At 56.9% G+C, this 13,079-nt stretch overlaps 3 protein-coding genes across 4 annotated transcripts; 1 reads left to right on the top strand and 2 right to left on the bottom strand.

Moving 5' to 3' along the window:
- Positions 1–1,004: 1,004 nt before the first annotated feature.
- Positions 1,005–3,658, top strand: LOC116235300 (transmembrane protein 121-like). 2 transcript variants are annotated; one of them, XM_090134629.1, is made up of 3 exons: positions 1,005–1,294; positions 2,321–2,522; positions 2,610–3,658. In XM_090134629.1, exons 1-3 carry the CDS (start codon positions 1,098–1,100, stop codon positions 3,258–3,260), a joined length of 1,050 nt encoding a protein of 349 aa, XP_089990755.1. In that variant the 5' UTR covers positions 1,005–1,097; the 3' UTR covers positions 3,261–3,658. The 2 variants fall into 2 exon arrangements, with proteins under 2 accessions (XP_089990755.1, XP_031459204.1); XM_031603344.2 differs by having other exon boundaries at positions 2,321–3,658.
- Positions 3,659–4,411: 753 nt separating this feature from the next.
- Positions 4,412–9,316, bottom strand: RRP36 (ribosomal RNA processing 36). The gene is made up of 7 exons (XM_090134630.1): positions 9,157–9,316; positions 8,693–8,831; positions 6,629–6,695; positions 6,248–6,352; positions 6,051–6,125; positions 5,825–5,942; positions 4,412–5,597 (listed from the first exon to the last, which is right to left on the bottom strand). Exons 1-7 carry the CDS (start codon positions 9,272–9,274, stop codon positions 5,458–5,460), a joined length of 762 nt encoding a protein of 253 aa, XP_089990756.1. The 5' UTR covers positions 9,275–9,316; the 3' UTR covers positions 4,412–5,457.
- Positions 9,254–12,986, bottom strand: LOC116235301 (neuronal PAS domain-containing protein 4-like). Its single transcript, XM_090134624.1, has 8 exons — positions 11,934–12,986; positions 11,302–11,468; positions 11,056–11,192; positions 10,786–10,891; positions 10,390–10,636; positions 10,178–10,287; positions 9,726–9,855; positions 9,254–9,632 (listed from the first exon to the last, which is right to left on the bottom strand). The coding sequence occupies exons 1-8, from the start codon at positions 12,032–12,034 to the stop codon at positions 9,332–9,334; spliced, it is 1,299 nt and encodes a 432-aa protein (XP_089990750.1). The 5' UTR covers positions 12,035–12,986; the 3' UTR covers positions 9,254–9,331.
- Between the last annotated feature and the right edge of the window lie 93 nt (positions 12,987–13,079).

Genomic DNA, 13,079 nt, shown 5'->3' with positions numbered 1-13,079 from the left:
TACCCTTCTTTGCTTTCTTCCCATTTTGTCTCTGATCATAGCCACATCCATATGTGATCCATGCCACTCAGCTCCAGCATCATGTTTTAGTGAAGCACGCATATATCTGCTCTTGCTCTGGTTGCTTATTTTTATGTGCCTCGTTAAAGCAGCTCTTCACTGCTTCCCACGCGAACATTGTCACCTCCTGTCCTAGCCTCTAGTGAAGACTCAGGGGCTTTATGATTGCAGCCCAGAGATGAATCATCTTGTCCACAGCTCCACTGCTTGAAAACTGCCTCAAGCACCCCTCCCTTGCCTCTGCCGTATGCACACCTATGTGGCCACCTCTTGGTGCCTCCAAGGATGGAGACCTGCAAGGCACTGCCCTGATCCTGATGGCTGACAGGGAAGATGTGGGTTTTGCTTCCGCATTGGCTTCCTCCTCTCTTGCATCACTCTATCAACTAAGTTGGAAGAGACCCACAAGGTTCACCGAGCCCAACCCCCAGCCCCACTCGGCATCCTCCACCCCTAATGGGCGTCTGCCCCAAAGCAGTGTCTGATCCGGCATCGGGGCTGTGCCCACTGCCCTGGGCAGCCCTTGCCATGCCCGCCGCCCTCCGGGGCACAGCCTTTCCCTAACAGGTCACGGCCGGTCTTCCAGAACGACGCCTATTTACAACGAGCGCTGCCGAGGCGGAGTGGAAATGTACTGGGAAGCCTTCCCCGGAGAGCGAGGACCTCCGTCAATCACAACCAAGCTGGGTCTCAGCCCAGGCGCTGGCACGGAGCTGACCCCGGGACGAGCGCAGCCGCCTGTCGCCTCGCTCCGCTGCCGTGCCGTGCCGTGCCGCCGAGGCGGGGGCCGCCGCAGTCCCCGCCCGCCCGGCCGGGAGGGGCCAAACGTCGCCGCCGCCGCAGAGACGCCGCCGGGCGATGCCGCTCCGGGCCCGGGGCCGTCAGCGGGGCTCCTCCGCCGCTTCCGCCGCCCAGCGCCGGGGAGCCGCCCGAGGTAAGCGCGGCCCCGTCGGGGAGCTCCGGGCCGCCGTTGCGCGGCTCCGTGCCGAGAGCTCGTTTCCCCGGCGCGCGGGCACCGCGCCGCGGGTCCCCGGGCGATGCTGCGAGCGGACGGCGAGAGACGGACGCGGAGCCCCGCCGCCTCGCCCCGGCCGTCCCTGCGGCCCGCCTCGCGGCCCGGCTCGGAGCAGCTGCCCTCCTCGTCGCCTCTCTCCTGCTGCCGCCCGTCCGTCCGCACGGCCGAAGGCTCGGGACATGCGGGATTCGGGGCGTTCTCGTGCCCGGGCACCCCCAGGTAACGCAGGCTGGCGCGGCGCGCGGTGTCGGTGCGACGGGGTTCCCGGCCCGCGGCGGGCAGAGAAAGCCCCGCGCTGCCCCAGCGTCGGGGAGCCGGCTCGGCCTCTGTTTCAGCCGGGGGACTGGCTTCCCTCCAGAGCAGCTGCCGAGCCGTGCCAGGCTGGGCCCCAGCTCCCTCCGGCTCTGGCAGCAGCTGCCCGCAGCTGTGCGGGGCCGGGAGGGAGCCCGACAGCACCCGTGCCATCTGAGGCACAGGGGTGCGCGTGGGGCTTTGCTCTGAGTCCACGTAGGAAAGCTGAGCGTCAAGCTGAAATCTAGGGCCTCTTGCGGAGCTCCTTGCATCCCAGAGCTGCTTTTCTTTGCTCTGTTGTATCCTGCCAGGGAGCAGTAAGCAAAGCTCTTGTGGATCGCAAGGCTGAAAGAAACTGAGAATGTTGGGCAGATCTCTTCCCTCCTACCCCGCAGGACGGCCATACTGAAAATCATCTTTCTCCTACTGCTGTGCATGAAAATAAAGGAGATGGAAAAGATAGGGGGCCTGGCTTGCTATATTGTGGACCTGCTTGGGATAAAAGCGTAGACATGGCCTTGTGTGCTTTACAGGAAAAAACATAACCGGTGCCACTGTCTGGGAATGGCCATGGGAGTAAGGCACGTGCCCTTCATGATGGCAGTAATTAGCTAATGCAATGAGCTTCTGGAAGAGACAGTAGCATCCCAAGTATTCAAAGGCCATCCAGCTTGCTGCCCCACAGTTCCCCTACATGCAGCCTAGGAGCAGTGGTTCCTGCACTGCAGGGGGAAGCAGCTTGTTTGCTGGGACTCAGGCTCTGAGTTCAAGGCTCTCACACCTTTCCCTAGCAGGATGTTCTGCAGCAACAGAGCCTGGCTAGGAGATAAGCTAGAAGAGTCTGTGAACACATGCCACCCCTTCCTTTGGCTATCTATAGTGAGGAGATAGGATAAGAATAGGGATGGGGAAGCCCAGCAACTCCCTGATGGTCCTACCTGTTCCTCTGTGCAGAATGGTTCCCCCACCACCTGTCAGCAAGCCCCACGTGTGCCTCTCAACTGTACTCATCATGAGCAGCCTCATCCTCATGGATGCCTACCTGGTGGAGCAGAGCCAGGGCTCCAGGAAGCTGGGCATCTGTGTCATGGTGGCAGTGGGCGATGTGTGCTTCTTGCTGGTGCTCCGCTATGTGGCCATCTGGGTTGGGGCAGAGGTAAAGACAGCCAAGCGAGGTTATGCCATGATCCTCTGGTTCCTCTATGTCTTCGTTCTGGAGATCAAGGTTTACTTTGTCTACCAGAACTACAAAGCTGATCGGAAGAGCCTAGATCTCATGGCTCGCAAAGCGCTGACCTTGCTGCTCTCCATCTGCATCCCAGCCCTCTACGTGCTGCTGGTGGCCACAGAGCACATGGAGTACGTCAGGACATTCAAGAAGAAAGAAGATCTTCGCAACCGCCTCTTCTGGGTCATCGTGGACATGCTGGATGTGCTGGATATTCAGGCCAACCTGTGGGAGCCCCAGAAGAAGGGGCTGCCACTCTGGGCCGAGGGCATCATGTTCTTCTACTGCTACATCTTGCTCCTGGTCCTGCCTTGCGTCTCCCTGTGCGAGATCAGCATGCAGGGGATCGGCATTATGCCGCACCGCATGATGCTGTACCCCATGCTGAGCATGCTCACCGTCAACATCACCACCATCTTCATCCGAGGCAGCAACATGCTCTTCTTCAGGGACTCCCGGGTCTCCAGCATCTTCATGGGCAAGAACATGCTGGCCATCGGGCTGAAGGTCTGTATGTTTGTGCAGTACCAGCGGCACAGGCACCACGCGCCGCCAGGGCCGGGCCCTGCCCCACAGCATAGCTGCCAGCCCCAGCCCTCCCCAGGGCTGCAGAAGTCTCGGGACCAGCCTGCCTGCCCTGAGGAGCTGGCACAGGACAACACGTGACATGCCAGTGGCAACCACAGCCTGGGCACCGCCACGCTTGGCCATCCCCACAAGACACCAGGAGGGTCGCTGAGCCCCCCTGCCTCTGGACAGCAGGGACTGACCCTGTCTCCTCCCTCCTTGGGCAAGGCTGCTCCATTCCCCAGGGGCAACACTGCGATGGGGCAGCCAAGCAGTGCAGGACCACAGCCCTCCAGCTCAAGCCAGAGGCTGAGCAGAGATGTCACCTGCTCCACTTCAGTGTCTTGCCCCAGCCAGGTGCCCCTCCTGGTGGGAGCGAGGATCTGGCTCCCCCCACCTCTTGTCCCTCTCAGACAGCCGCAGGCTCGGTGGGGGCTCGAAGAGGGTAACTGACCTTTTTCGTATCTCCCTCTTTGCAATAAAAGGCCTGAGCTCTCCTTGTGTCTGTATTCCCTGATGCCCAGCTGCAGAGCACTTCTTTGGGGGGTGGGGAGGGAAGAAATGGGGGATCTCATTGGGTGGCCACCCACACCCACTAAGCGCTTCCTAGGTCACCACCGATGCCTAGGACTGTTGCTGCCTGTCCCTGCAGCAACACAGCCCCTTGGCAAGGCCTTGGCAGCAGTGGCTCCCATGCAAGCCCAGGACCAAGCCTTCTTACTGAACTGTCCCCTTGCACCTTTACAAGAGGACATTTGTTCAGTTCTGGATTAAAAACAGCTGAGGATTTCCGTGGTGTCCCTAACCAAGCTGGCACATCCTGTTTCTGCTGCCTTTGCCCAGTCACACTAAAATCTGTAACCAGTGCAGAGCTCTCATCACCCACAGGAATTGCAGCAGAGGCAGATGCTTCAGTAACACCCTCAGCCAGGCATGACGAAGTTGCTCATCTTCCATTTTCTCTTCTTCACAAAACCTTTTCCCAGGCCTCACACACCAGCTGCCACCTGCGGCAGTGGAGCTATGTGCAGGCTTGGTAGGGGTGATCTGCCTTGCTGACCAGAGTCTGGCTCATAGCACCTGCATCACCTCAACATCACTTCTGCATTGGCACAGCTACTGAAATCGAGCCATTAGGAGCGAGGAGAAATTATAGAGTTGGTGGTCAGTTGTAATGCCAGAGAGAAGCACATCCTCTAAGTTCAAACTGCAACAAACACCTTTGCTTATAACAGCAGCGACACTGGGAGTAAAGGAAAGCAGGTGTTTATTTTATACAGAATCAATGTTATGTAGAAATGCTAACAGCCCTCTAGAGCACAGGCTGAGATGGGGGCAGCCCTGCTGGAGAGATCCTGGGCAGCAGTGCCTGACTACAGTCAGCTGCACGCCCTGTCTGTGGGGGAGGCAGGTCACACCATGGGCTACTCCACCAGGGTGCAGCCCCAGAGGGAGATGCTGATCTCTCTTGCTTTCTCACCTCTGGGCAGACTATATTTGGACACTCCATCCAGCTGGGCCCTGACGTTGGATCTCTGGACTCACTCCAGTCGAGGGTACAAAAGCTGCTGGGGGCTGGAGAACTGTGCTGGGGGGTGAGGGCTTTTTACTCAGTCATGGGAAGTGAAGGCTTCAAAGAGACCTAGGAGCACCTCTTCCTGCTCACCTCCCAGACCTACTACAAGGTTTTTAACGAGACAGAGCCAGGCACTTAATTGAGAACAAGACAGCGATCACAGACTAAAAACAGGCAAGATTCCTGGAGGAAAAAGGACTTTCACCTTGAGAACTTGAAGCAGTAGAACAGGGGTCCAGAACGGTAGTACCCTCTATCCCTGTACATCTGCAAACCCATATGAAGCAAGCTCTGAAGCAAGAGTATCCTGGTCTGAACGCAGTGCTGAACCTGCTCTGAGCAGACTGGATCATTGCCCTCCCACCTGATACCCTTTTCATTGAGACCCAGTAAGACATGGAGAAGAGCCAGCAGCGTAGGGCACAGTCTGGGCTCTCCTAGCTACAGGAAGAGCACAGCTGCAAGGACAGAAACCAATCAGCACCATATGCATCTGCATGACAGACTTGTCACCACCCAGGTATGATGTAAAACACAAGTGCAGAGGTCTCTTCAGCTACCGAAAGCACATTTTTCTCCTGTTCAGACTTTGCTGCCTAACAGCACCACTGTACAGCGGAAGGCAGAAAATGAGAAGAGAAGCTGCCATCTTCCAGGCCTGCCCAGAGTGAATCCCAGCGCCAGCACCACCTCTCCAGGTAACAACTGTCTGTGCAGCAGTCACAGGTTCTTCTGCAAGGGCAAGCGGCGCTTATCTTTGACAGCATTCCTCTTCCTTTTCTTGTTCAGGAAGCTCTCCAGCTTTCCACTCCTCTTTAGCTCTGCATACTTCTCTGCTAGCTCCAATTTCCGTTTCTCAGCTGTGAAGGAGAGAGGAGCAAGGTTTATGATCCAAGCCTGAGTTATCCCTACACACCTTCTCACTTCCTCCTGCTGGGCTCCAGGCCTGGCTTGTCACTTGAGTGCCAGCACCACAGTCCCTCCACAGCTCCAAGCTGTTATGGACAGCTCATCTCCAGAGCTTGCACTGCTGTCAGCAGTACCCTCCTCCAGGTCTTCCTGCAATATGTTCGCACCGTGTACTTACATCTCTTTAGGAAGAAGGGTTTCTTTCCCTGCTTGGCCAGCTCCCGCTGTTGCCTCTTCAAAGTCAGCTCCCTTTCCCTCTGTTTTTGCTGTTTTTTCTGTGCCTGTTCTTGCTGTGTCTATACAGAACGGATGGCCCATGTCAGCAAGTGTCTACGCAGACCTCAGGTCACACATCCTCTCTATCAGTGCACTGCCTAACAGAGGGGATGCTGCACCAAACTCACCATGCGGTTCAGGAGCTGCTGCAGTTTCTCCTTCTGTTCCATATTCCGGCATTTTTTCAGCTGCTTCTGAACCATCTGGAGAAGAGAGCAGAAAGCTGCGTCACTGCCTGCCTGCCAGCTCCACTGCAAAAGGCTTCTGCGGGGGCCGCCCCTGCCAAGCAAGTTTCTTCTGGCCAAAGACAGGCACAAGGCATTACCTCCTTCTCCTGCTTCTTGATGGTGTCCAGGAAGCTGTACGTCTTCATAAATATTTCAGGGTTATACTCTCCAGACAGGTCATCAAATCGAGGGTCTCTGTGGACCTGAAGGCAGAGGCAAGAGTCAGAGCCAGACTGCTCTGTTAATATCCTGCTTATTCTCAAAGGGCCAAGTTAAGGTCAAAGCAGCAGCCCCTCCTGGACCCCGTCTTCTGCTCTCCCCAGAGACATGCTATCATCATCCCTATTCAGCAGGCTGCTAGCCAAGACTTATCCTCCACAAACAGCCTTTGCCACCTTCTGCAGCACCATTATCACATCTGTGCCCCTCAGCATCACTAAACACAGTCAGTACCTGAAGTGGGGTGAAGAAGCACCCACCTTCTTTGTAACAGGGACAACCTGTCGCAGAAAAGGCATGGGTTTCTTGGCAGACATCTCTACTGGCCTGAAAGAGGGAAAAAACATACTTGTAAGATGCAGAGGGCAGAAAGAGACCCAGACTAACATCTCAAAAGGTCAGACAGACCCTCTAGAGAACATTAACACAGTGACAAAACACCAGACTTCATGGAGGCTGTAGGTATCAAAAGCCAGATGTGGCCACTACGACCAACTCACCTATAAATGTGTAACTGAAGTAATCCTACAGAAAACACCTGCATGCTTTAATCTAGCTCCAAAGCATCAAAACCTCACTGTACCAAGAGGAAACCTACCACTGTACAGCAGTTATCAGTGAAAAATTATTCCTCTCTCCATATTTTCATACATCACATAATGACCCTCTTCTGTTCCTTGACCAGCTCATGCACTCTTAAGTGATACACTGAGACATGAGACCAAAGTTGGGAATTTCTTGCTGATGTGGGTAGTCACAAGTGCAGGCCAGTTCTAGTGTGATCAAGATCAGTGAGAAAGCATAACATAATTCAGGTAAAGGAGAAATCAGACCCCAGGAATAAAGGCATACAGCTTATGATACTTATTCCAAAGAAGACTTCACGCTGAATCAGGAGCTGTGGTAGAAAGGAATTAAGGAAATGAGTCCTTCTTGCAACACGAGCTTTGAGAGCATGGTGCTTCAGGAGTAAAGGCAAGACGATGTAAGATGACAGGACAGAGCATTACTCTCCCCATCCTGAACGCTGCATCTTATGATTTACCACTACATCGGGTAAGTTATCAGAAACAAAGATGTGCAAATCACTGAGTCCTGGCATTACACCTACACTCAGCAATACAGCAGCACTGGGGTGAGGAGCATAAACAACCACGCAGCAATAAGTAAGTTTTCCAAATCCCACTTAAAGCAATGTTCAGCTTATTTTCACATCTTCTCATGAGGCTGCACCCCTGTGCAATGCTCAACTCAGCTTTACAAACCACTACTGAAAACAGCCGAGCTCCCAGGGATTTCCCTCAAGTGCTTTTCTAAGAAGTTCAATTCCACAATAAAAACCATGAAAGAAACAGCATCTGGGATTTGCAGTGGTACAGTGCTGAAAGGATTAAGGAAATTAAGTAATAAAAGCAGAATTATGCAAATAGAGTAGCAGAAATAGGGATGCCGTGTGAAGACTGCACACTACATAAAAATCCCCCAGACTACTGGGTAGAAGGTAAAGTAGAAACATTATTCTAGTCAACTGTTTAAAGCAGAGGAAAGATGCATTCAGAAATAGGTTAGGGAACGCCACGGTAACAGAGGAAACCTGTTCAAATCGTTTGGATGCAACTCTGAGGACTAAAAACTGCTAAGTACTGCAAATAAAGAGTAACGGTTTGACAGATGTTAATGGAGGCTTGAGGAGGACTGCTGGAAATCAGATAGGTTCTGTTACACTGAATTCATTTCACAGACACCACATTAATAGCACCTGCAGAGTACATGAACTGGAAGTGTAAAGAGCACTGAGAACGGGACAGAGCCTGTGACTGCAAGTAATGCAGAGGGGAAAGAAAAGAACATCAACAGATGAGCCACGGAGGGGATGACAGCAGAAGGATGAATGAAATTCCAGACAATCAGCTGACCCTACAACTGCAGCTCTGGGAGCAGGGCAGAAAATGCTGAGAAGCCACGAGAGGTTCAGAAAGCAGCAGGGCTGGGAAAGTACAAGTAAAACACTATTGATCACAGCTTCAAGGAGAAGCTCACCACGCTTCTGGGTTAAAAGAGTACACGGGAACTGAGTACTGCTTTAAGCACCAGATAACAGCAGACAGCCGTGGATGTGAGCACGACAGAGCACTGAGAGCTCAGCAACACTGGCAGATCATTCCCAAATAAAGCACTGCAATGAAGGGCACAGCCATACAACACATCAGAGATCTACGCCAGCTCCAAGGCAACGTCAGCACCGCGAGGAGCTGCCAGCTCTGCTTCTGGAGCACACGGAGAGCACACAGACACGTCCTGCCGCTCACGAGGAGCACCTTTACCCCTTTTTGTTCAGCTGCTGCTTCACCGGAGCTCTGCCAGGCGTTGCTGTTTTCTTCCCATCGCTCAGCTGCCGGCACCCTCTCGTTCCGGCCGCACTCTGCATCAGCAGCCGTTCTTCCAACGACAGGTCAGCCTCATCTGGAGGAGAGCGAAGCACAGCTGAGCGGAGCAGCTTCTCACGTCTGCCCGGAGGCGCCTTCTGGCCCGGAGCAGGAAACAAGCGGCACAAACAGCGCTGCCGCCCCTCCGCGCCCGCCCGGCAGAAGGAAACCGCTCCGCCTCGTTAAGCCCCGCGGACCGTCGCTCTGGAAGAGGCTCCCCTCCCTCCGCCCAGCAGCCCGGGCACAGCCGCAGCCCCGGGAGCCCCAACGGCCGCTCCCTGCCGGAGCCCCGCTCCGCACGGACGCCATTCCCGCAGCACAACTTCCCCCGGCCGGTCGCGGCGATAGGCGCAGCGCCTCACCTCCCGGCTCCGGACCCGTCTCCTCCCCGCCCGCCCCGCTGCCGCCGCCGCCGCCGCTCCCCACGCGGTGCCCCTGCGCCGCTGCCGCCCGCCTCATGGCCGCCCGCCCCGCCGGCATAGAACCCTCGGAAGCGGCGCATGCGCAGTCGGACAGAAGGGAAGGCAGAACGGGCGTTTATTGGTGGAGGAGCGGCGCGCCGCGCGCATGCGCCGTGTGCGACCCGGAAGCTTCCAGCGCGTCGCCTAGGAGACGGGCCAGCACCAGGGCGGCGTCCGGCTGCGGCTGGCCGTAGCAGCGGGCCTCCGTCCCGGTGTAGGCGGCGGGCGGCGAGAGGCTGTCGGCCAGGGCGCGGAGCTGTGCGGCCAGCAGGCCGAGCCCCTCTTCTGGCGGGGAAGCGACGGGCGGCGGCGCCGGGGCCGGGACGAGCGGCGGTGGGCCGTGCTGCCGGGCGCGCAAGTAGGCCGCCTCCTCCTCCCTGCTTAGCGGGACGCGGCTGTGAGGGGCGGCGCGCGGGAGCCGATGGCGGCCTCCCGCGTCCCACCGGCCTCCTCCCTCCCTGAACCCTCACCTGAGGCCGCGGCTGGTGCAGGTGATGCAGCGGCCCCCGCGCCGCGCCGACACGCGGAGCCAGGCCCAGGTGCGGTCCCTGCGGAGCACGCGCAGCACGACGGGCCCCGGCACGGCCCCGGCACCCAGCGCTGCGGGGAAGCGGCGGGGTCAGCGGGTGGCGGGGCGCAGCTGGCCTCGCTGCCGGGGCGGGCCTTGGTGGCCCCGATGCAGCTGCAGCCCCAGCGAGACAGAAGCTGCAGACAGCAGTCAGGTCTGCAGCCTCTCAGAAAGACAGGGCTCAAGGCAAACCCATGTGGTCGGTGTATGGGGCATAAAACTAGACTTCTGCTTCATGCTTTTTACAGGGAGCGGGACTCCGTTCACTTTGTTTTGGCTGTCCTAGGCAGCCAGGTTTCAAGCACAGCCAGACAAGACTAGAGGAAGACACGTGAGTGTAGGCGTAATACTCACCCACAGCCCTGTGCTGAGCGGCTGCTACATCAGCATCTTCAGGATGCAGGAGGCTGTACCACGACTGGCCAATCAGTTCCTCCCTGAGGTAGCCGAGGTGGTAGATGGCACTGGGGAGGACAAGAGGAGTGGAGTCCAGCCTGCATCCCACACCCAGCCTTTGTAAAGGGAGATGATCCTGGCTGTCCTGGACAGCTGGCTGGCACCCTCACCTCTCTGTGACATCCATAAACCTCATGTCTAGGGCATGTGTGCTCTGAAACAGGTTGTCCTGAGAACCAGTGTCGTGATCTGCATCCAGCTGTGCAACTGGTGTGCAGAGGGCCAGGAAGGCTGTGGTGGAGGGGGAGGCTGGCCAGCGTGGGACCACAAAGCGCCCGCGTACTGCCACAGCCTGATTCCCCCCGTGCTGCAGCCGGAAGGCCTTGGATGTGCGCATCTCACTGACAAAGGTTATTTCTGCAGAGAGTGGATTAGGGACTCCTCAGCGCCCTCACTGGCAACCTGCTGGGTCTGACCTCAGCCTTGGAGAGCCAGAGCAGGGCAGCACCAATGAGATCCTAGCCTGGAGACCTCAGTGAGCACACTGCACTCCTCCCCAGCCTTACCCCTGCCTGGCTGCTCCTGGGCGAGGAGAAGCTTCTTTTGCACGTCCTCCCATGCTCGCCCATCCACAATGTCAAAGATGGTGTCCCCATGGGCAAGAAGCTCCACCTGATAGAAGGAACTGTCATGGCAGGCCCCAGCGGGCTGTGTGCTGGCACACTGCAACCTCATAACCTTCTGACACCATGCAAGAGCCTCTCATGAGGACAGTGTGCCATGCACAATGAGCACAGGGAAACAATGACTGCAAATCTGCGTTGGCCAGCCCTTACCATGGAGAGACCCAGGATCTGAGACACATTCTCAGAGATGTAGACCAGCTTGCCGCCGGCTGAGAGCACAAGCAGAAACCCCGGCAGCAAGGAGAGCAGCTCTGCAGCAAGGACCGGTCCTGAGGGAGGAGCTGAGGCTGCAGGGGAAGCATAGTGTGAAACACTGTTTTGAAAGGGGATGGGAGCAGTGCCCCATGCAGATCAGAGTTGCACCCATTGAGAAGGAACAGTAGCACCCACAGGTACCTGGAGGGAAGAGGTGAGCTCCCCGAAGCCGGAGGCACACCAGGGCCATGGTGTGGAGGTAGGAGAGTCGCTCCTTCTCCTGTGTGGAGATGGGCAGCAGGGAGCGCAGTGCTTGCAGCTCTGCGTTGATCTGGTCCCGACGTGCCTTGGAGGCACTCTTGGTTGACCTGCAAAGCCAGCTGTTTGGGGAGTCCTGCCCAGGGAAAGGGACAGCGTTCCCTATTTCCTGCTATGGGAACACTGGGCCGGAGCGGTTCCGTGCCCCACGCAAGGTCTCTCAGGAATAGCAATCCTTTGGTGGATGCAGACAGAGATGCATGTGGCAGCCTAGCAGGAGAAACTGCTGGTGTTTGCAGCCCCGTGCTTTAAGAGCTAACTGAGTGACATGACCTCCCCACCAAGCCCCGCTGGGGCAGAAACCACATCCAGTGCCAGATCACGAACTGCAGCCCATTTGATCAGCAAGTTGAACCTGCCTTCATTCAAGCCTCCCAAAGTCTCTCTGCCCCCTCCAAGATCCTTTGCCTCAGCATCCCAGGCTGGCAGAAACGCCTTGTACCTGGCTGGGTCTCACCCTGGCCAGTAGCTGCTAGCAGCCTCCCCTTGCAGGTAAGGGGCAGAGGGGAGCTCACCTGAACGGCTTGGAGGCACCGTGCGCCTGCTCAGCCCTCCTGGGCAGGCAGCTCGTCTCTGCCTGCAGCGGCCTGTGGCAGTGGCTGCAGAAGATGGTCATGGTGCCGGCACTGGGATGCCTGGAGCTGGCACTGTGCTTCTTGCTGCTTTTGCCTCTGGCTGTGTCTGAACCTGCTGACCCCGCTGCTCCTGGCCTCCTTTTGTAGCCTCCTGGGGCGCAGGGGCCAAGCCGGTGCGTGGAGGAGAGGTACCCCTCCTGACGCAATTCCAAACATCTTGGGGCTATTTTTAGAAGGCAGGCTGCTAAAAATAGCCCTCACAGCCGGCTGCAATCTGAGAGGGGAAGCAATAAAAGGAAGCTGGGGTCTTTAAAGCAAACTTGGTGGCTCAGGAGGGGGTGATGATGAAGGGAGCAGGGATCCCAATGGAGGGCATTTGTTCATCCGGCTCCTGGCCCACAGCTAGCAGCCCAGCACTAGCTCCTACCATGGGATGGAAACTTGCAGCGTGTGCAGAGCCCCTTGGAGATAGTGCTAAAAACTCCCTCCCCTCCTCAGCAAGGCCCTTTTCTTCTCCCCACCAAATGTTTCCTCTAAGAGGAAGCCAGCACAGGGCACTGAGCCCCTCCAGCCTCTGCTCAGTGTCCCCAAGTTTGTTATTCTCCTTGGAGAAGCCGTTCACAGAGACAAGAGTATTCTGGGGTACTTCTGTGCTCAGCGTAGTGCTGACTGATGCAGCAAGTCAGGGTGGTCTGTGCATGTTTCCTGGTGCCCAACACCCTGCAGGGAGAATAAGCTTGGTGCTTCAGTGCTAAGGAAGGGATGCTATAGCAAAAAGCTCCAGCATTTCATGGCACACAGCCGTCACCATCTGTCAAGCTGTCCCTGATTTCTGCATCCCAGTAAAAGCTCACAGTACTCCCCTACCCTTTCCTGCATTGTTAGCAAAGTTTCACCCCTGCACCCAACCACCTTGAGGCAGCAAGGCCTAGGAGATGTCACCAGCTGCCCCCCATTCACCCTTGCTGTCACTCTCCCAGGAGGCAGCTACATTGTGGTTCAGGCCAACTCTTCCTGCTGGCTCCAGCTCCCACCAGGCACAGAGAGCTTGCATCTGGCTCAGCCACTGCCCTCTCCTCCCATACC

This window comes from Phasianus colchicus, chromosome 2 (genome assembly GCF_987193195.1).
Source record: "Phasianus colchicus chromosome 2, bPhaCol1.hap1.1, whole genome shotgun sequence".
In the NCBI taxonomy this organism is placed as follows: domain Eukaryota; kingdom Metazoa; phylum Chordata; class Aves; order Galliformes; family Phasianidae; genus Phasianus; species Phasianus colchicus.
This window is presented reverse-complemented; position numbering and strand designations above follow the sequence as displayed.

Coding starts and splice junctions, on each gene's coding strand:
- LOC116235300 (XM_031603344.2), top strand. CDS start 1,098: ATGCTGCGAGCGGACGGCGAGAGACGGACGCGGAGCCCCGCCGCCTCG. Junction 1,295..2,320: donor TCGTGCCCGGGCACCCCCAG/GTAACGCAGGCT, acceptor TCCTCTGTGCAG/AATGGTTCCCCCACCACCTG.
- RRP36 (XM_090134630.1), bottom strand. CDS start 9,274: ATGCCGGCGGGGCGGGCGGCCATGAGGCGGGCGGCAGCGGCGCAGGGG. Junction 6,696..8,692: donor CAGCAGCTGAACAAAAAGGG/GTAAAGGTGCTC, acceptor TCCCTCTTTCAG/GCCAGTAGAGATGTCTGCCA. Junction 6,353..6,628: donor TTGTCCCTGTTACAAAGAAG/GTGGGTGCTTCT, acceptor CTCTGCCTTCAG/GTCCACAGAGACCCTCGATT.
- LOC116235301 (XM_090134624.1), bottom strand. CDS start 12,034: ATGACCATCTTCTGCAGCCACTGCCACAGGCCGCTGCAGGCAGAGACG. Junction 9,856..10,177: donor CGCTCAGCACAGGGCTGTGG/GTGAGTATTACG, acceptor GCTTCCCCGCAG/CGCTGGGTGCCGGGGCCGTG. Junction 9,633..9,725: donor TGCACCAGCCGCGGCCTCAG/GTGAGGGTTCAG, acceptor CCCGCTAAGCAG/GGAGGAGGAGGCGGCCTACT.